The 21,987-nt window shown below is 34.5% G+C and overlaps 2 protein-coding genes across 2 annotated transcripts in view; one reads left to right on the top strand and one right to left on the bottom strand.

The window, feature by feature from the left end:
• LOC107750471 (prominin-1-A-like) overlaps positions 1–20,633 on the top strand; it is a 30,224-nt gene extending 9,591 nt beyond the window's left edge. Inside the window, exons 5-27 of the mRNA XM_016565838.1 lie at positions 4,637–4,757; positions 4,936–4,999; positions 6,002–6,091; positions 6,657–6,680; positions 7,663–7,700; positions 7,858–7,932; positions 8,030–8,093; positions 8,362–8,370; positions 8,579–8,738; positions 9,856–10,008; positions 10,940–11,063; positions 11,712–11,815; positions 12,319–12,403; positions 12,498–12,644; positions 12,721–12,837; positions 14,317–14,334; positions 14,681–14,734; positions 14,927–15,007; positions 15,602–15,670; positions 15,780–15,869; positions 16,708–16,823; positions 19,178–19,214; positions 19,334–20,633. Of these exons, the coding sequence (XP_016421324.1) occupies positions 4,637–4,757; positions 4,936–4,999; positions 6,002–6,091; positions 6,657–6,680; positions 7,663–7,700; positions 7,858–7,932; positions 8,030–8,093; positions 8,362–8,370; positions 8,579–8,738; positions 9,856–10,008; positions 10,940–11,063; positions 11,712–11,815; positions 12,319–12,403; positions 12,498–12,644; positions 12,721–12,837; positions 14,317–14,334; positions 14,681–14,734; positions 14,927–15,007; positions 15,602–15,670; positions 15,780–15,869; positions 16,708–16,823; positions 19,178–19,199 (1,825 nt within the window). The 3' untranslated portion in view covers positions 19,200–19,214; positions 19,334–20,633. The remainder of the gene's footprint in view (positions 1–4,636; positions 4,758–4,935; positions 5,000–6,001; positions 6,092–6,656; positions 6,681–7,662; positions 7,701–7,857; positions 7,933–8,029; positions 8,094–8,361; positions 8,371–8,578; positions 8,739–9,855; positions 10,009–10,939; positions 11,064–11,711; positions 11,816–12,318; positions 12,404–12,497; positions 12,645–12,720; positions 12,838–14,316; positions 14,335–14,680; positions 14,735–14,926; positions 15,008–15,601; positions 15,671–15,779; positions 15,870–16,707; positions 16,824–19,177; positions 19,215–19,333) is intronic.
• A 204-nt stretch (positions 20,634–20,837) lies between these two features.
• The window catches only part of LOC107750441 (zinc finger, MYND-type containing 10), a 6,184-nt gene continuing 5,034 nt past the window's right edge, over positions 20,838–21,987 (bottom strand). Inside the window, exon 12 of the mRNA XM_016565810.1 lies at positions 20,838–21,431. Within this exon, the coding sequence (XP_016421296.1) occupies positions 21,332–21,431 (100 nt within the window). The 3' untranslated portion in view covers positions 20,838–21,331. The remainder of the gene's footprint in view (positions 21,432–21,987) is intronic.

Raw genomic sequence — 21,987 nt, 5'->3', positions numbered from 1 at the left:
GGAGTCACCAATTTTCTATAAATAATATTAACATTAAAATATTTACAAATATAATAAAATTATATATTCAATTATATAGCAGTGTATATATACAAAATATTAATAATAAAATAGTAACAAATATATTACAATTATTTGGTAAATTATATAACATATATAATTATATAATATATCAATTTGATATAATTGGCCAGATTGGAAGTTCCACCTTACAGTTAAAAGAGCCAATTGCCTGTTACACATTTTATGATATCCTCGGGTTTTTTTATTCCTGATTTGAAGTGTTATTTAAATGTTGTTTTAACATTTCTGATTCAAACTATATTATTGAAACACAAGACACATGATATCCAAACACACACACACACACACACACACACACACAGACATAGACACTATTTAAACTGAACTGAGTTGGATGATGACATCACTGAATTCAATGATGAACTGCCTTTAACTGAAAATTAAAGTGAATTAAAGAGTGTTTACTATTGCCATTTTGCATTGTTGACACAATATTTTCCTAATTAATGCTATACAGTTGCTTTGACATAATCTGTATTGTTAAAAGGAGTCACCAATTTTCTATAAATAATATTAACATTAAAATATTTACAAATATAATAAAATTATATATTCAATTATATAGCAGTGTATATATACAAAATATTAATAATAAAATAGTAACAAATATATTACAATTATTTGGTAAATTATATAACATATATAATTATATAATATATCAATTTGATATAATTGGCCAGATTGGAAGTTCCACCTTACAGTTAAAAGAGCCAATTGCCTGTTACACATTTTATGATATCCTCATTCTGTGTGATTTATTAGCTTGTTTACCCGTGGGGACCTCAATTTAGGTCCCCACTGTGACACGACTCCCTATGAGTCTGTGTGTATTCAGGTTTAAGTCACCCACCAGAATAGAAAAACAGGTACACACACACGCACACACACACACACACACACACACACGCGCACACACACACACACACACACTGGCATAACAATATACTGTACAATGCATACTGTACAATGCACTATATGCATAATATAAGTACATATGTCACTGTGTGGGGGCCAGTCTGCGTGTAAATGTGACCAGTGATTATAGTTAAAGTACATTAGAGTTATTTAGCTCTAGAAATAGAATAGAGGTCACAGGTACACTGAACCACCATCATCCTATCACTGCACTCTCTCTCTCGCTCTCTCTCTCTCTCTCTCTCTCATCTGTGTGATAAAAACACAAGCTGTGCTGCTCCACGCTAATCTAGCCTAGTCCAGGCTAGTTACTGGGTCTGTGTAATTGTGTTTTCAGTCAGATTTGGATAATTATTAATTGCTAAACGATACTGAAATTTTAGGAGATAAGAGATAATGATTAGAATAAATAAGAGACATTTTGTGCACATAAAGTCAATCAGTTGGTGTGCGGCATTGCTAGAGAGTGTAATGAACACACCTGCAGTGGTCTAGAATGACACACACACAGACACATTCACACATGTGACATTGATAGCCCTGAGTCTGTCCAGAGAGAAAGTCCCCTCTTTATTTCTCTACCCCACCCCCCTCTTTCTTTCTGCCTCTTTTTTTCTTTCCTGTTTTTTTTCTGTGACAGTGCTGACAGCAGTTGTTTGGGTCACAATGGGCGTTTGTGAGGCGTAGACTGTACTGTGTGAGTGTGTGTGTGTGTGTGTGTGTCTTGATGGACTTTCAATGACTTACTGAGAGGTTTGCAGTAATTATGCTGGACGAAGCTTGGGAGCAGAGAACATGACAGTGCAAATCTGCTCTGCTTCTTTCTTCACTCTTTTCTTTTTCTCTCTCTATGGCTTCCTTTGTTGAATCACATTTCCCCTTTATTAAATTTTTTTTTGTGAGAGGAAATGAGAGAGTGGAGGAGGTTTGTCTGGCAATAATCTGTAATCAGATGCCACCATTTAATATGTATCTGCACCACTCAATTAGTAAAGTCTCTAGTTTGTGGCCATGTGAGCACCAGTGTGTATGTGTGCCTGCATTTACTGATTCACCTTTTGTGTTTTGATGTGACATTTTTATATATATTTACATATTATATATTTTAAAACATTTTTATTACACTATCGTTCAAAGTTTTGAGGTTGGTGAATTGTTTTAATGTATTTGAAAGTCGTCTCTTATACTCACCAAAAATTTTTTCAGGATTCTTTGAAAAATAGTTTAAAAGAACAACATTTATTTGAAATAGTTTTTTTTGTAACAATGCCTTTAACTGTGATTTTTGATCAATTTAATGCATCCTTGCTAAATAAAATAATTAATTTCTTTAAAAAGAAAAAAAAATCTGACCATAAACTTTTGAACAATAGTTTATTTAAATATTTTATAATAAAAATACTTTTATTATATTAGTGAATATTTAATTAATATTTAATAAACATTTTTTCTTTTTTTTTATATGATATTTAATATATATTTATTATATAATATATGGGAACAGTAATTTGCTCTATTGCTAAGTAGGGCTATAATACCTGAAGAATACTTTCTCATAACATTCCCATTCATAGCAATGCTGTTGTTTGGCTAGTGCAGGATCCCGTATCTAAAATCGTATGCTTGAAATCTACTATCTTTGTTCCAGGTTTTATTGAACCAGTCACCTGAGCGGTAAATGCCACAAGACTCCTTCAAATATGTGTACTTTTTAGCTGCAAAGTTGGCAAAAATTCATATCTGAATGAGTAAGCTGTCTGATATCTCACTATTTATGGTTCAATAGCTTGCATACTTGGCGTTCCCATAGGGTCATAGGGGCTAAGAACTTAAAGGGGTCATATGATGCTGCTAAAAAGAACATTATTTTGTGTATTTGGTGTAATGAAATGTGTTTATGCGGTTTAAGGTAAAAAAAAAACATTATTTTCCACATACTGTACATTATTGTTTCTCCTCTATGCCCCGCCTTTTTGAAACGCGTCGATTTTTACAAAACTAATCGGTCTGAAAAGCGAGGTGTGCTCTGATTGGCCAGATATCCAATGCGTTGTGATTGGCCGAATACCTCAAGCGTGAGACGGAAATGTTACGCCCCTCACATACTGTTGATGCCATGTCCAGCCGGAGCAACGAGGCATAAACATTAAAACCCATTACAAACAAGGCATTTGTTGCATCCAGTGGGGACATAAATACGGATTATAATGACTTATACTGTCTTTTTACGCATTGCGTTGCATCGCACCGCGTAAACATAAAACTGTCTGCATTTGTGATCGGAGAAATGACAAACAACAAGCACTACTCTACACTGCCCAAAAAACTCGCTTTAAATATATAAAATATAAAAACTCTTTAAATATAAAAAACGTACTTACAGTCTGTGAGTCAGAACAGCCGGCATTGTAATCTACTCTCCCAGGATCAGGAAACAGTCCTCCATAAAATGCACTGCACACATCTGAATATTTGGGTTGAACTGTTCTGGAACAGTGTTGTAAATACAACTTAACCACTGATTTCTAGTCGTGTCCATTTTTGGAAGGTGAGCTGAGGCCGGGCAAGAGTGAGCTGAGGCGGCGGGGTCGAGAACGGCGCGCCCGGCGGATGAGCGGCAACCACATGTGACGGACCCCGGGCTGGATTCTGCTTCGTCCACGGTGAAAGTTGTTGTATTCCCTCAACGACCAGCACAGATCAGCTCTAGGCATGGCGAAGCGGATATCGTCTTCTTTTGGAAGACCAAACAAAGTAGTTTCGCTTTCACAACGAAGCACACAGCGTCTTCACGACATGGCTGCAGCGTCAACAATACTACAGTGAGAATAAAAGTTACGCCTTCTTTCTTTGCGTGAACATTTGGGCGGCGTTATGCAAATCTTCCCACAGAGCGACGTAGGTATGTTGGGGCGTGTTAGAACGAGCCGTTTTAGGTAGGCGTGGTTAACTCTTAACTTTTATAAAGAATATCTCTTTGGTTTTGAGACTTTAGTCTTTGCAACTTTACAGATCTTCTTTATGCACCAAGAGCTTGTAACACTCCAAAGAGAAAGGAAAAATTGAGATCGCATCATATGACTCCTTTAAGGCTTCAGATTTTGAGGACATGTTCAAATGTAATGCTGATTGGGAAATAGCTGTCAAAAAACTTTTGAATGGTGAGAAAAGTGCTATTTGTGTCTAGATGTTTCTGCCAGAGGCTAACAAGGTCAAGCTAACTGTACCCTTTGAATAACTGGGTACCTGGGTTAAAAACTGGGTAGTAGATTAAAAACTGGGTAACAGTACCAAACTTTAACCCTTGAATCACATTACTCAAACAGCATGACAACAGTACCACACTGTGGCCGTCTGATGTTACTGCATGTCAGTGACAGCAATATACAGTAGAGCAAGCATATCTAAATTTTGAATATTTGTATTGAAATCACAAACTCCCTTCCTCAGAGTGTGTAGTGTTTCCATCAAATGTAATTGCTGCACTGGCTTTAATGGTGATAGATAAGACCAGACTGTCTAATTTACTGTAATTCCAAAATCTACAATTTCACCAGCATAACAGAGTGTAAGCATAACAATACCTGTAAGCATATTATTTCACACAGCTTACACGTGCATGTTGCTTTGTTTACAGAGTGGGAGTGACGATCGCCTACGCAGCAAATCAGAACATCACAAATCAGATCAAGAGCACCAGACGCCTCGTCAGCACTAACACAAGAGACCTGAAATCTTTTGCCAACCACACACCAGTGGTAAGCCATAAACAGGTTCACATGGTGTGGTAAAATGTGTAAACAAAGCTTAAATTAAGTAATGCACTAACAAATTTGTAGATTCTGTGTGGGCCTAATCTAAAGCATGGAGACACGCACACAAACATATTCACACACTAAAGCTAAATCTGTTTGTCTTTGTTCTTTTATTTTATAGCAAATAGACTACCTCTCTGCACAGTACACAACAGCCAAGAACAAAGTATTATCAGACTTAGACAGTAAGTACTCTGTCTTTCTTCCTCTTTTTTAATGTATCAGTGTGAACATTCACAGCGTTCAAAAGTTTGGGGTTGGTAAGTACTTTTTAATGTTTTTGAGTCTTAAATGCTCACCAATAGGGGCGTGCGATATTGAAAAAAATCTTGGAATTTACTGGGATTTTTTTCTATAAGGATAATTAATATTTTTCTGAGTGTGTTCTTGTGCTGGTACTTGCCTGTCATGGATAAATAAATATGACACTAACACCGCCAGTAGTCCCTGTCTTAATGAGTGATTCATTGAATCATTCATTCAAACGATTCGTTCAAAATGGCTGATTCATTTGGAGACGAAGCAAGTGAGTGTCTTTATGCATGGATCATTGAATCATTGTCTCAAATGATTCATTCAAAAACATTCGACTTCTGATTCGACTTTGTTTGGAACTATTTTTGTTGGCAAAAATAAAAGACAATATTGTGTCTAAAATCTCACCTACTCAATATTAACTTCTTGTTTGTGAACTGTTGTATAAAATTAATATTTCACTGGCGATAACGCTCACGCGCTAATATTTAGAAAAACGGCACTGTGTGATATTACTTAACAATGTAAATATAAAAACCAAAAACAGGGATATATTTTGGATGTGTGACTTGAATTATATGGTTATTATTCTAACTGATTCATCGTGCAGTGATTGCTTTTGTTCCTTCAAGGTGTTTTGGTGTCCAAGAAACATTTCTTATTATTATCAGTGTTGATAGTTGCTGATTGTTATTATCAATGTTGCTGCCTAATATTTCTGTGGGAACTCTGATTCATTTTTTTCAGGATTCTTGATGAATAGAAAGTTCAAAAGAACTTCTTTTGTAACAATGTCAATGTCTTTGATCAGTTCAATAAATTCTTGCTACATTTAAAAAAATGTACCGACCCCAAACTTTTGAACATCATTGCACTTAATGTTGGAGCTGCATTTACTAATTTGTTCTTTTATTGTCAACGTGGTTTATCAGATATTGGGAATCTGCTGGGTGGACAGATTCATAATCAGCTGGAGAGAGAAGTGGTGCCTGCTTTAGACAACGCTCTTCGCATGACAGCAGGTGCATAACCAAACAAATACACACACTTATGGCTGAATTCACTAAAATGGTCTTACTTTTTAACATGTGGCATTTCAGTGCAATCCTGAATAAAAAATTTTTTTAAAATTTAAAATAAGAAATTTACATTGTGAGATATAAACACTAGAAGTAAAACCGCAATCATTAGATGTCAAGTCACAGAAACAAATTGAAAAGTCACAATTGTGAAATGTCACATTTTGAGGTATAAAGTCACAATTAAAGTCATACAGTTGAGGCTGGGCTAATTTGAAATAATTAATTAATTACAAGATGCTTTAAGAACAAGTAAAAATAACATTACCTAATAATATACCAAACAAACCTAATATAACTGATAAAATCAATAAAAATAAACAAAAGCAAAACAGAAATAAAATAAAATGCTTATTAAAAATACTTATTGAACCCATGACCTTGACGTTGCTACTATCATTCTCTGCTGTTTCAGCTACAGCAACACTGCAAAACACACTCTCACATTGATATTATTCTCGTTAACGTGTTCCTTTCTGTTTCTGTTGCTTGTGATTATGGATAAAAGTTAAAGTGGAGGGTGCTATTAAAGGTAAAAGTCAGTGGTTTCACCCACATGTTTTGTGAACGTAGAAATTGTGGTTGTTGTTCATCCTGTTGTTGTTTTAAGTATTGTTGATATCAGTCTTGTGCATCTTTATGTACTCACTCACTCACTCACACACACACACACACACACACACTCTCACACACACACACAAACCATATATACTGTGCATGTGTGTGTATCAGGATATATAGGACAATGTCAATTATTAGGCAATACTTAAAGGTAAAATTTGTCCCTTTTTAATTTTTTTATGTGATGTTAGACAACAAAAAGTAACCCATACGTACAGTAGGAAGACCTGCGAATCTCATAAAAAACCCTTTTAGAAAAATACTTTTATAGCATTTATTCATCTTAGTTAGTCAATTTCAGCATTTAATGCATTATTAAAATCAAAAGTTGCATCTGTTATTATTTAGCGAACCAGAACTAACATGAACTAACAATGCACCGTTATATATTTATTATTTAACGATAGATTATTTAATACTGTAAGAAAATTGTTGCTCCTTGTTAGTTAATGTGTTGCCATGTTAACCTTCTAACCCTATACCTGAGTTTTAAATTCAGTGATTTGTAAAATTAATATGGATATCTTTCAGTGTATCACTTTGCTGATTTCAGAAAGGATATATTGAAAGATCATCCCATTCACCTTGAAATCAAAATTCGTATTTATGGAATATTGCAGTTTTTATTATAAAAGATTCATCCGTGCACATTATATCTAACCCCATAGTCTTTAATCAAAAACATTAACATCCTCACATTCCCAGTGGACAAAATCATGTCCATAACCTAAACTTTTTTTGTTCAAGAAGGCATTTCACTCAGATGTACATTATAATAGGAAAGAAAAAGTTAATTGCAATTTCTGGTTCATGCCAAATTTAAAATCCAGTAAGCTTTAGTTAGTAGTAGCAACAGTCATGATCCATGATTGGCTGCTTGCTTATCTGTGTAGTGCAGGGTGAGTTTTTATATTCCTGGAAGAGAAACACGGTACATTTTAGCCTAAAGGTTCAATTAGTTAGCATATAGATTGTTTTAAACTGAACAGACATGGATCTAAAAGGGCTCTTTAAGAAGCTGAAATGTGTGGAAGCACAATATGTTGGTCTGTGTGCTTTAACTGTAACTCCTGTGTTTCATCCAACAGTTGCCTGATGTTGAGGCACCTTTGGCCAGTCTGGATGCTGTGCTTAAAACAGACCTCAGCAACATCATACAGAAGGTCGGATGGGTCTCTCTTTATCACGCAGCCACTATAAGTCTCCTGTAATGTACTGTGACAGTTCTTCACCAGCTTTTCTTTTTGTTGATCTCTTCAGGGCTACTCTTCTTTTAACAACACACCAAGGTTGGTCAGAGAACAGACAAAAGAAATTTTGTCGGGTGAGGGCATTTTTATTCATCTATCTAGCTTTGTCCCAAAACTCGTGTGCTGCCTTGCTGCCTACATAGGGAATGTTGCTTATGATGCCTTAATGTGCTGCCTTCATAAACTCGTTCATCTCGAGCATCAGCTTTCTCTGTTCTCTCTCTCTCCATGCTAACCTCATTTGTTCTCTGAAATGAAAGAAATCACAATATTTTTCTATTATTGTTCTCATATCTGTCCCTCTGCATGCGGGAACCCACCTGTCTCTCGTTAAAAACGAAGCTTTACCCAGTAAGTGTTCCTCAAGTGCTGTGTTTCTTCAACATTAGGCTAATCCTCACTGAGATGTTTTAGTGCCAGACATGATGCTCATTTCATGGGAATATTGGGAGATCTATCAAAACAAATATATTTCTCTCTTGATTTACATATTTATATGTCATCCTCATTTTCACATACACATATTCAGTTCATCTTTCTCTTTTTCTGTCTGTTGAAGAAGTGAAAGGGCTGCTGGATAAGTCTGGTGGAGAGATAGTTGCTTTCACAAAGATGTTCCCGGTTGAACCAGCACTTGAGAACTTCACAAAGTTCCTGACAGAGAGCCAGAAGAACATTGAAGCGTACTATCCACAGATCGACCAGCTGGACTTCTACAGGTACTTCTGTAACGCTTCCTGATGCGCCAGTGCCACATGCATACTAAAGAGAAATCCAGCTGTCACTCTTATGGGAGTGACAACCACATTCTGCAACAGAATTCAAGAAAAAACTTTAGATTAGGGAACACATTCACTATTAACTATGACTTTTTCCTCAATAAACTCCTAATTCGCTGCTTATTAATAGTCAGTAAGGTAGTTGTTAAGTTAAGGATTAAGTGATCTAAAATATGCTCATGCAGAATAAGGCATTAATATGTGCTTTATAGGTATTAATAAACAGCCAGTATGCTAGTAATATGTGACCCTGGAGCACAAAAGCAGTCTTAAGTCGCTGGGGTATATTTGTAGCAATAGCCAAAAATACATTGTATGGGTCAAAATTATCGATTTTTCTTTTATGCCAAAAATCATTAGGATATTAAGTAAAGACCATGTTCCATGAAGATATCTTGTAAATTTCCTACCGTAAATATATCAAAACCTAATTTTTGATTAGTAATATGCATTGATAAGGACTTCATTTGGAGAACTTTAAAGATGATTTTTTTCACCCTCAGATTCCAGATTTTCAAATACAAAAAAACATTTTATGTTTCAAAATTATCGATTTTTCTTTTATGACAAAAATCATTAGGCTATTAAGTAAAGATCATGTTCCATGAAGATATTTTGTAAATTTCATACCATAAATATATCAAAACTTAATTTTTGATTAGTAATATGCATTGCTAAGAACTTCATTTGGACAACTTTAAAGGCGATTTTCTCAGTATTTTGATTTTTTTGCACCCTCAGATTCCAGATTTTCAAATACTTGCATCTTGGCCAAATATTGTCCTATCATAACAAACCATACATCAATGGAAAGCTTATTTATTCAGCTTTCAGATGATGTATAAATCTCAATTTCAAGAAATTGACCCTTTTGACTGGTTTTGTGGTCCATGGTCACATACGCTGCTATCACTTTTGATCAATTTAATGTGTCCTTAGTGAATAAAATGATTAATTTCTGTAAATAAAATAATCTGACAACAAACTAAATATTTGTAGACAAATGCAGTGTACACTTTTACTCAGTGTGTCTTTATCTCTGTGTTTGTGTCTCTAGATGGATTGGATGTGTGGTGATTTGTTGTATGGTCGTGCTTGTTCTGACCTTTAATTTCCTGGGTCTGTTGTGTGGATCATGTGGTTATGATAAAAATGCCACACCCACCACACGTGGCTGTCTGTCCAACACCGGCGGAAACCTACTGATGGCGTGAGTTATCAGGACAACACCAAAACAACATATACACACACACACTGCCTGGCCAAAAAAACAAAAGTTGCAATTTGGACTTAAATAAGCAGATACTTGAGATTGTAGGATTGGATCATTACTGCAGTGATTAATATGTTTCTGGCATGTAGTATGTTTGGCAATGATTCTTTTAACCCTAACTGATGCAGTGCGTAGCTTTTTATTTCTCACACAGCCATGTGGGAAAATGTGTATATTCCAGAATGACAATGCCAAGATTCATTGGACCCAAACTGTGAGATAGAGGTTCAGTGAGCATGAGGAATAATTTTCATGTATGAATTGTCACCACAGCGTCCTGAGCTTAACCCTATTGAAAGTCTTTAGGATGTGCTGGAGTCAACTTTACAGAGTCAATGCAAGATCTCGGCCAAAAATTAATGCAACTCTTGATGGAAAGTAATGCTGTGATGTTGCATGATGTTGTTGAAACATTGCCACAATGAATGCACGATATAAGGCTGTCTAATAAAATTTTAGAATATATATATATATATTTTTTGGCCAGGCAAAGACTTTCAGTGGGATTAATGTCAGGACTCTGTAGTGGCCAATCTCTCACAATTTGAGCCTGCTGGATTTTTGTATTGTCATTCTGGAATATGGTCTTCCCACATGGTTGTTTGAGAAATGAAGCGACACAAACATACAACATGCCAGAAACATATTAATCAATGCAATAATGATTCAGTCCTAAAATCTTACATATTTGCTTATTTAAATCCAGATGACGACTTTCTTTTTTTTTTTTTTTTTGGCCAGGCAGTGTATATACAATAACACTTAAGTTTCAAAACAATTAAAGTGCATAAAAAATTGATTTGATGATAGCTAAAAGTTAGATACTAACATTCTTTTTCATTTTTTTTTTGGTTTTGTTGGTGATCAGTTCTGTTGGCTTCAGCTTCATCTTCTCCTGGGTGCTCATGGGAGTTGTAGTCACCTCATTTATTGTTGGGGGAAACGTAGAGAAGCTTGTTTGCGAGCCGCTGGCTAACAGACAGATTTTTAAGGTACTAGTACACTACTCTATGATAAGAAACAACAGCGGAACTAGTTGATTTTATGTTTAATAATACATAACAGCTTATGTTTATAAACAAAAATAAAACTCTACATAAGTAAATCAGCTATCTTGGGTCACATCTTGTAAGTGCAAACTGTGTAGTTTTTGCAAGGGAGAAAAGAAACAGACAGTATAATCTTACATAACTCACACAACACTGGAGCCCTTGTATTTATGCTAAACTGTGGTTAAGCTAGGAGTGTGTGTGTGTGTGTGTGTGTGTGTGTGTGTGTGTGTGTGTGTGTGTGTGTGTGTGTGTGCTTGAGCAAAAGTTTAAAAAAGGGTGTTGGAAATTCTTAAGTAAATCTGGGTTAGTTTCAGATCATACACATAGTAAAGCATTTACACACAAACACTTCTATACAGGACCTCGAACACATTTAGACCTGTGGCCTATGGTTTGTATGTGAATTTAATATCTTTAATATTAAATTAATAGTTCTTTATTGGAGGTCCACAGAATAAGGAAAGTCATACAAGTTTGAAGCAACTGATGTAAATCGTGACAGAATTATCATTTATAATTTTTATGATTAGCATATGGAAAATAGACTTTTTTTGACAAATAAATAGATTTTTTTTTAATGCTGTTCAGATAATCGACACACCATATATGGTCCATCCTACCAAAAAGAACTTCCTTCCTGGCATGCTGTTTCAAGATCCAAACATCGACCTTACTATCGGCAGTATGTACAGGTAAGTGTGTGAGCAAAGATCAGTGCTGAAAGTCAATTACAAGTAGTTGATCTTAAAGAGATGCTGTAGTTATTCTGTCATCACTTCCTCACCCTCATGTCCTTCCAAACCCATAGGACTTTCCTTGATCTTTAGCATACAAATGAAGATATTTATAAAGAAACCTGAGAGATTTCTGCTCCTCCATTGAAAGTCCATTCCACTTCAGAAAGTTTATAAAGACGATGTAAATGCAATCCAAATGAATCGAGTGATCCATGAACCAAGTCTTCTGTTTTAGTTGCATGGACTTTCAATGGAGGGACAGAAATCTGTCAGGTTTCATTATAAATATCTTCATTTGTGTTATGAAGATAAACTAAAGGGTGTGGAATGACATGAGGGTAAGTAATTGATGACAACATTTTTGTTTTTGAGTGAAATACGCCTTTAATGATTTATTAGACACACTATTTGCTCTGCAATAAAATGTTGATTTGCTTCTCTCTTTTTCTCTTACTCAGAGATTGTTATGAGAATAATGGTTTATATTCAGCACTACAACTGGAGACCAAGTTCAACTTCAACAAGTTTCTCAATGCCACAGTGGTGCGTGAAGAGATTTAAGAAAGACAAAAAGCTTATATCTACAGACTGAACACGACATCAGTTCTTTAAACACGTGTTTGTGATTTCTCAACAGTATAACCTGGAACTGACCAAGATATTTAATAGTGTGAATGTGGATCTCCAGGGGATGCTGCTTCTGGAACAGGAGGGCAAAGATAACCTCATTGACTTTGCTAACACAGGCATTGGAGAAATCGACTATCAGGCTTATCTAACTGAGGTAACCAACACACTCTCGTACACACTTACAGGCACAACAACACAAGACATTCTAATGAGAATTATTTGATTGACAGGTGAATAAAGGAGTGACAGTTGTGGATCTTTTGTCCTACGCAAATGAACTTGAAGCTCAAGCAGACCAGCTGGTGAGACAAAGACAAATTAATCACTTTCAATTGGTAATAATTGCAGTCTACTAATGTCTCTTTTATGATATGTGAAGATATTGGCAGTTCATTAGGTTAGATATTATTTACTGTATGTATCAAACTGCCTGGAGTCTCTGGAACATTTTGAATCTTTTTATGAAGAGTGTAGCGGGACACAAGCACTGCATTCATGAGGGGAAAACGCTCAGCTACAGAATGTGTGCAGCTCAATGTGTGCGTGTGCTTATGGGGATATGACTGAGGGTCTTTTACTGGGTCTTTTTGGCTTGAAATGTTGGTCTGAGACATGAGCCTGTTTGTTAATAGTTAATATTGTTTATCATTAAATAATAAGTCAAATTCTACCTGTATTACAGCAGAAGGATATTTAATCCTTGTCCTAGATGTTAAATCTTAAAATATAAAAATGTATTATAAAATTAGTTAACATTTTATTTTAAGGACCAATTCTCACTATTAACTACAGTAGTTTATTAGCTTGCATATGACTATTGGCTGTTATTAGTACTTATAAAGCACATATTAATGCCTTATTCTGCATGATCATATTTTAGATCCTTTAATCCTTAACTTAACAACTACCTTACTAACTATTAATAAGCAGCAAAGTAGGAGTTTATTGAGGCAAAAGTCACAGTTAATAATTAGTTAATAGTGAGAATTGAACCTTAAAATAAAGTGTGATGTAAAATTTTTAAAACTTTAATCTATAGTCTAAACAAAGAATGAATAAACAAATTATTTAAATATTTATTACATTAAATGTTTATATCCATTTACAGAAATTACAGCTGCTACAGTTGTAACACCATTTCCAACAATATTGCACTAATTAAACAATGTTGTATTTGTTTAGGCTAAATACAATTTCAGCTCTGAAATCAGCCTTAGCTTATTGGAGCTTGCATTTTATTCCAAAAATGTTTCCAAAAATAAAAAATAAAATAAATAAAAATAAACAAAATAAATATATAAATAAATAAATAAATAAATAAAAATAAATAAATAAATACAAAAGTGAACGTTGCGATGCATAAACGTCCACTTCTGAATTTCACACACACACACACACACACACACACACACACACACAGAGCATTCCATAGACTTCTGTTTTTATATACAGCTACTTATAAACACTATATCCTAAATATAAAAATATCCTAAATACATTTTTGATGATGTTCCCAAAAGGAGGTTTTATAAGATTTTGTTCATTTCTGGGTTCAAATTTGTTTCTAAAATATGGTCAAGTACCGTATGTACGCAAACAAACACACACAAACTGGCATATATGGTTTACAGGGATTCTTCATAGGCATAATTATTTTTATACTGAACTAATCATGTTTACTGTCCCCTAACCCAACCCATAAATATAACCCTCACAGAAAACCTTTGTCATTTTTAGTATGTTTTCAAGTCGTTTGGTTTATGAGGACAAAGGAAATTTTATTCTAAGTTTTATTCTTTATTCTTTTCTTTTAATGGAACCCAAAGAAATTTGTGAAAGCAAGGGTAAGCCAACAGTTGGTATTGTGACGTGATAATCCAAAAGTGAATGTACTTCTTAGTAAATGTGGACAGCTTTAGTTCAGATGTGTTCTGTAAATGTTTGTGCTTGCATGTTTGTGTAAGTGCTCTTTTTGGCTCATTGTGTTTGTGCTGGGATTTTTCAGCGACTAATTCATTATCTGTAATAATGACTTTTAAAAAATGGGTTCGAAAGAGCACACTTGAGCCTGACGTACTGAACAGATTTAAAATAATTTGAATCAGAGACACCAGTGACTCACCAAATTGTAAGTGATTTATATAGTATTTTATGTTTATTTAAATAAAGCGTATGTGTTTTTTCTTGTAGGGCACTCTAAGTCAAAGCATCAAACTGCTTCAGAAAACATCCAGAGACCTACCTGTAAGTCCAGTAAATACACACAACTTTATTTCAATCTTTCTATATAATTAATGCCACTTGGTTTTGGTATTTATATAATGCAGTGACATTTATACATCGTTAATAGTGGATAAGGTGTCCAAATAGAGTTGTAATTAGAACTAAACTAAATATGTGAATAATTATTTAATATTTATCACATTTTTCCTCTAGATTAAAGTGACAAATGTCTTGAATGCCATTGAAGCAGCAGAGTACCTCATCGCCAACAATGCTTCACATGTGGTCAAACAGGTACAAATATTTATATTTAATTTATTCATCTATCACTTTATTCATTTACTAACTATTAATCTTGATTCATAGAACCACAGGCTGCAAAAAAAAAAAAGTAAAAGGTACATTTACTTGAGAAGCCAAAACCAGACTCTAATTTGCGTTGCCGTTGATAGATTATGCTGGTCGTTATGGAAATGAGATTCTGTGCCTGCGTTCTATAATTTGCTCATTCAGTATATCAGCCACAGAACTTTCCACTCCCATCAGCGCTTTTATGAGATTGTGCTCTCACACTAATTTGCCCTGTTTAGTAAATCTGACCCTAAAACTTGATTTTAAAGAACATATCTTGAATTAGGTTTATTTGTCTTGTTTACGAATAATCCACAAGAGATAAGAAACACACACAAATAAGTAATGTGGTAAGAAAAATCATCTTAATTCAGGATAGATTCTCTGTCTTATCTTACACAATTTTGTTTCTCAGGTAAATTTATCTTGTTTTAAAGATGTTTGGTTTATTACTGGACAAAGAAAAAAGTTATTAATGCTCTGTATGTATGTTTTACTTCTTTTTTTAACTATTTTTGTTTTGTTAACATGTCACAGGAGGCTGATAAATTCATTAAGAAACTTGTGGGATATTTTTCACAATATACGGATTGGGTCAAGCACTCTGTGAGTATGCTAAGATAAGAAAAGTCCAGCATTTTCTTAAAGAGCAGCACTTTGTCATGTAACACTGCAACTAAATCAGTTTTACTCATGTGCGCCTCTGTATGCACAGCTGGAAATGGAGGTCGCCCAGTGCAAGCCCATCAGCAACATCATTGACTCGCTGGAGATCGTAGGCTGCAGCTTCGTTGTTGACTCAGTGGTAAGATATACAAAACCACTGTAACACATACAAGAACACACACTCACGAGACAGACTGGATATACCCATGAACATGTGCAGCATATGCACGTTTCCACACACAGACACACACACACACACACACACACACACACACTCACTCTCACAGAACAGAACAAGATTGTCAGTGTTCACACTCTGAGAATGTTATTGCAGTATAAATGCTTGTGTGTGTGTGAACTGAAACCATGACCTTACAGAAATAAACACTCCAGAGGCGAACACACACTCACTTTAACAGAGCAGTGTTCTGTAATTGGGGATTTCCCAAGCTCTGGCTTCTGGGACAGTTCACCCAGAAATTTTAATTCTGTCATCATTTACTCACCCTCAGTTTGTTCCAAACCCATATGATTTTCTTTTTTTAATTGAAGACACGAGGAGATGTTAGACAGGAAGTTCACAATACTCTTTTAGACACTTGAATATAACGCATTAGTCAAATAGACTACTTTTATGGTGCATGATAAATTTTTTTATCATTATTTGATGAATAGGAAGTTCAAAAGAACAGCATTTATTTAATATAAAACATTTTGTAACATTACAAATGTCCTTTTTGTCACCTTTGATAAATGTAATGCATTCTTGTTGAATAAAAGTATTATTGTTAAAGTATTATTAACTTTTGAATGGTAGTGAATGTACTGTCATAGGTTAATTTTTTTATGTTAAACTAAAACATATGCAAAAACGTTCATATATGTGTTCATAAATGCCCATATATAAGATTAAGAAAATTCTTTATATTATTGTGCATGTGTGTGTGTGTGTGTGTGTGTGTGTGTGTGTGTTTTAGAACACATTCTGGTTTGGTCTGGGAGGATGCTGTTTGTTACTCATTCCCAGCATCATCTTATCTGTAAAACTCGGCAAATTCTACCGCAGGATGGACACTGAGGATGTCTATGATGAGTAAGTGAACACATACCTGCTGAATTTATACTGAATCACCACAAGATTGCAGTATGTGTCATATGTAATATCTTTGAAGTGAAATATGGCCTTATAAAATGGATCAAGCATTTTCTTCAAATGCATCAAATTCAGAACTGCAACTAAACTGAAAATCTTTACCAAGATTCAAGGAGGACTGTTACTCCACGTGTGTTTGAAACAGCCTTGTTTTCTTCTTTTAAGAGTCATCTTATGTCTCTTATATCCTCAAACCCGCTCTTATTTTCCATATTCTCCTCACATTCTGATAACAAACCACTTCAGTTTTCTCCTCTTTTCATCTACATTATCTTTTCAAATTTCTTTTACTTTCCATCTTATTGCACATTTGAAATCTCAGATACTAAATAAATACTTTATAACTTTTTTTTTTACAGAAATCATGTCACTCTATAAACTACTTGCATGCATTCAATCATTCATCTCATGCTACTTTTACAAGCGACTAATGTTTACCTTCACTGTTTCATTTACAGTAGTTTGGATGTTGTTGTCAGTGGTTATCATAGTGAGTCTTTATATGGCATAAACAACCCCGTGATGAGCAGGTAGAGTTTATTCCACCACTTCATCTCTGCTTGATTAAATCATCAGTATTAGCTGAATGTCTATAGAAGTCAATTGTGTGCATGAATGTTTTTATGAGTATGTGAACAGTATGTATGGACCCTTTTCACAGACTGTGACGCATTTCCATAATTATTAACATTGTATATCTATACTTTGTGTTGCATCACCTTAGCAATAAATGACAAAAATATTACCACTGCAAAGGTGTTTCTAATACAACAGCTGAAGGAGTGACAGTATATTTGACACCTTTATCTTGAGTGAAAATTACTTATTTGAAAAAATGCATGATATGACCAGCTGATTTCACATATTTTGTTAAATATTATTATTTTTAGATGATATATTTTTTCGGATTATATATTTTGAACACTAAAATATGATTATAAGATTCTATTATTATAATATATACACTATCCTTTTTTTTTTTTAGTAGGTTAAAAATTGAACAGCTATGTGTCTTTCATACTGTATATTACAATATTGCCTGAATGCACTTCAGCATGTAAAACTCTGGTTAAGGTTTTTTTTTTTTTTTTTTTTAGTTTTAAACATAAAATAGCATGGATGTCTATAATTGTATTGTTTCATTGGTCAAAGTATGAAAATAGTTGCATAAATTTCTGTGTTGGTAGAATTGATCTGTTTCTATAATTCATTACAAAATTGTAGTTTTTCCTAACATTTAGGACTAAATGAAATGCATGCAAATAGTGAATAATGTAATAGCATGACATCTGTATCCCAGCATGCATCCCTATCCTTACAGATCCTCTGCATGACAGTTTTCTGTCATTTTTTTGGAGCTAAACAAAAGATGCCACACTGAGTTTAGATCTGTCCGAATTGTACTGCCATTCCAAACTTTCAAAGTGCACCTGGGTTTTTTTCAGCTATCCATCCTATGACACAATGAGGTGGTATCCTCGGGCCTCAGCCCCCCCAAGACAGCCTGACTGGTGACACAGATTCACACACACACACTTTCACACGGGGTATGCAACTGTACATGCATCCTGCAGGTACAAACCCTTTCAGCAGCTCATCTGTTCGCCCTTTATTGACCTTTTCTATCTTTGCATTGTTATGTCCATACGTCTCCTCTGCAAACACATTCGTTCACATCAGTGCTCTTCTTGTTTTAAAGTTCATACTCTTCTTATGTCTCAACTTTACATTTTCTCACTTTGTATTCATTCATGACCCGCCACCATACTCAAGGCATTTGTTTTCCGTCTTTCCATCTTTCCACTTTTCTCTTTTCTTACACATGTATCAGGAATTCACCATCATTCATCGCTTCATCGCTACACAGTCTTGTGTATGTTTCATATGGTCACTTTCAGACTCTATTCTGCTGGTGTGGCATTTTTGAATCCGTTTGAGAAAATATTTGGATTCAAATGATCACATGCTTATTTTCTCCATCATATCAGTTGAGGTGTTTACATGGACACTTTTCAGTCCGACTGAGCCATCAGTCCAATTATAAACAGATTATTTGGGTGCATGTAAACATAGCTATGTATGTTTCACTGTAATCATATGTGTTGTCAGTCTGATCGTTCGCATGTTCTTCCAGTAACATGTCACACTGTGCATGTAGCTTTGCATGACTTCCTGTAACTCCTCAATCTTTGATTCAGTTATACCTTACTCTTCATCTCTGTATAACTTAAGTAATTTGAAATATTGTAATTTCTCTGAAGTTTTAGTGAAATTTTCTTAATTTTCTTCTACAGCGATGCTGAGAGCTGGAACTAAAGAGAGCTTAGCAAGGTAAGACAATCGCATTCTATCGTGTGTTACAGCACCTCAAGCTTTCATGACTTTAATGTATTTTTTTAGTCTAAATGTATGCATATTTTTTTAATCAGAAATTGTCTTTCTTAATTCAGATTCCATGGACGACAACCGAAGACGGAAAAGAGGGAATATAATCAGTGAAAATTAATTTAGAAACAGTTTATTCCAGTTTCTAACAATAAAACATACTTCAGACCTTAACTAAAGAATTCCAAGCATATTCTACACACAGTTCATCGTACATGGTAAACAGAAATGTGTTCTTTTTATACACTTTCAACATGTTTTTGAAAGTTTTGTATGTATTTTGTTAATATCTGTTTTATAAAGCATGTCCTTTAGACATAATTGTGGGTACATCTAGATTTTGTATTGGTCTTTTTAACATTTGATATAAAGGGGCAAGAAAGGTCTGTGTACTGTACTGTGATATTGTCTTGTTGGTTATTGATCATGAAACCATGAACTGATGTTTCTGAACCAAACATCTCAAGTTTGAAGGTCCAAGCAGATTAAGTATTTACAGTAGAAAAGTGGAGTACTTCATTTATCATGTTAACTTTTCAGTTCTTCTGCGAAATGTTACTTTTTGTACATTTTATTGTTCAACAAATGAATGAATCAAGTATTAGCTTCAGAAATGTTTCTTAGAGAAAATGTGATAACTATGTTGAATGCACTGGAAAAGTCTCAATGTGTTGAAAGACGAATGAAGCTAATGTCCTAAAAGACTGATTGTTCCTGTTTGAAATGTCAGTACGTTTGATACAAGACAATAATTACACCACTAAAAACGAATTACTATTATAGATCAGTTCATCTTTTTTTGTTGTTGTTGTCTTTTTCTTCTTTTGAGTGTCTTATGTATTTGATTTTCTTTTTGTGTTTACATCCATACAAGAAACTGAAAATAGTTGAATATGTCCAGTGTGTAATGTACTGTAATTTGTTAAAATACAGGTTTCAGTACAGCATTTACAGTGGTAATACAATTCCACATAGTTCATAATTGTACAAACCAAAGGTTTCTTATATTCCAAAAAGAAGGTTTGTGAATGAAATTTGAACTGTGAAGTTCCAAATCTGTTACAGATACCCACAAATCCAGACGTCTGTCTCACGGCCTGCTGGGAGAAACTGTATGCATGTGTTCTTTGGCATTGGAGCAGTACAGATCTCCAGGGTCGTGTTTTCACCCATGTTATGAGATTCAAAGGCACTTGTAACAAGTGTTTTGGATTTTTACAGAGCAAATCCCACTGGAACTCGGAGGCTGTGTTAACATTACAATTAAACAATCAGCTCAACACGGTTTGTGGGGTGTTTTGTAAAAGGTACAAATAAAATAATTACATTTATGTCACTTTTGCACCCTTTTTAAGCTTAACAGTTTTAGTATCATTGGGATATTATTATAGTTTTAATTACTAGTTTTAATTTATTTGTATATTTTCAATTTGTTATATATACAGTATATGTATGTATGCGTTTAGTTTTAGTTATTTTAGTACATCAATTTAGGCCAAGTGAAAATGAGAAATGGTCTTTTTTCATATTTAGTTCAAATTTTTTTATTCTAAAACTTAAAAGCTCCAGTCATCATTCATTGTAATTGCATGAAAAACAGTGCAAACGATATTGTTCAAAATGTCTTCTTTTTGCTTTCCAAATTAAAGGAAGTCATTTACAACAGATGCAATAAAGTTTTGTCAGTAAAAATCTAAGTGATTGCATCTCAAATGTATTTTAGCAGTTAATTCAGTTTATTTCCATTTTTCATTTAAAGGTTATAGTGTAACAGTTAATAATCAATCAGTTAAAATGTGAGAAATATAAATAAATGATGTAATATGTAATCATGTTTATAAACATACACTTAGAAAGAATATGAATATATGAAAGCTTTCTATCAAGAATGATCTACTTTCTTCAAACTCAATATACAAACAGAACAGCTCAAGAAAGAAACAGTCAGGAACAGTTGTATCATTTGTCTTTTTCCATCGTTGTCCATTGAATTGAACAGTTCATATTGGACTCTGAGCCCCACAGCATGACTCTCTCCAGCCCTTTCATTTATCAGCTGTACTTCAGCTGCTGATGTTCAGTTCCTCCTGAAGTTTTTCTATGGCCTCTGCCATGAGTTTGCATGCAGGCTTGTGCTTGGGCCAGTGTTTCACCTGACACTCTCTATAGAGAGAAATTCCAGACAAAGAGAATTATTAACAATAATATAACCTTGAACAAAACATGGCAAAGACAAAATTAAAGGGCAATTCAAATATATTACTCTACTCTTCATCTAGTTAAAGGGGTCATATGATGCGATTTCAATTTTTCCTTTCTCTTTGGAGTGTTACAAGCTCTTGGTGCATAAAGAAGATCTGTAAAGTTGCAAAGACTAAAGTCTCAAATCCAAAGAGATATTCTATATAAAAGTTAAGAGTCAGCCACGCCTACCTAAAACGGCTCGTTCTAACACACCCCCACATACCTACGTCACGATCTCGGAAGATTTGCATAACGCCGCCCAAACGTTCACGCAAAGAAAGAAGCCGTAACTTTTATTCTCGCTGTAGTATTGTTGCCGCCAAAACGCCGCCATGTCATGGAGACACTGTGTGGTTTGCTGCGAAAGAAAAAGTACTTTGTTTGGCCTTCCAAAAGAGGACGATATCCGCTTCGTCATGCCTAGAGCTGATCCGTGCTGGTCGCTGAGAAAATAAATCAACTTCGCGCTGTGGAT

Source organism: Sinocyclocheilus rhinocerous, unplaced genomic scaffold (assembly GCF_001515625.1).
Source record: "Sinocyclocheilus rhinocerous isolate Xijiao unplaced genomic scaffold, SAMN03320098_v1.1 scaffold1, whole genome shotgun sequence".
NCBI lineage: Eukaryota > Metazoa > Chordata > Actinopteri > Cypriniformes > Cyprinidae > Sinocyclocheilus > Sinocyclocheilus rhinocerous.
Note: the sequence above shows the minus strand (reverse complement) of the source record. Positions and strands in the feature narration are given on the sequence as shown.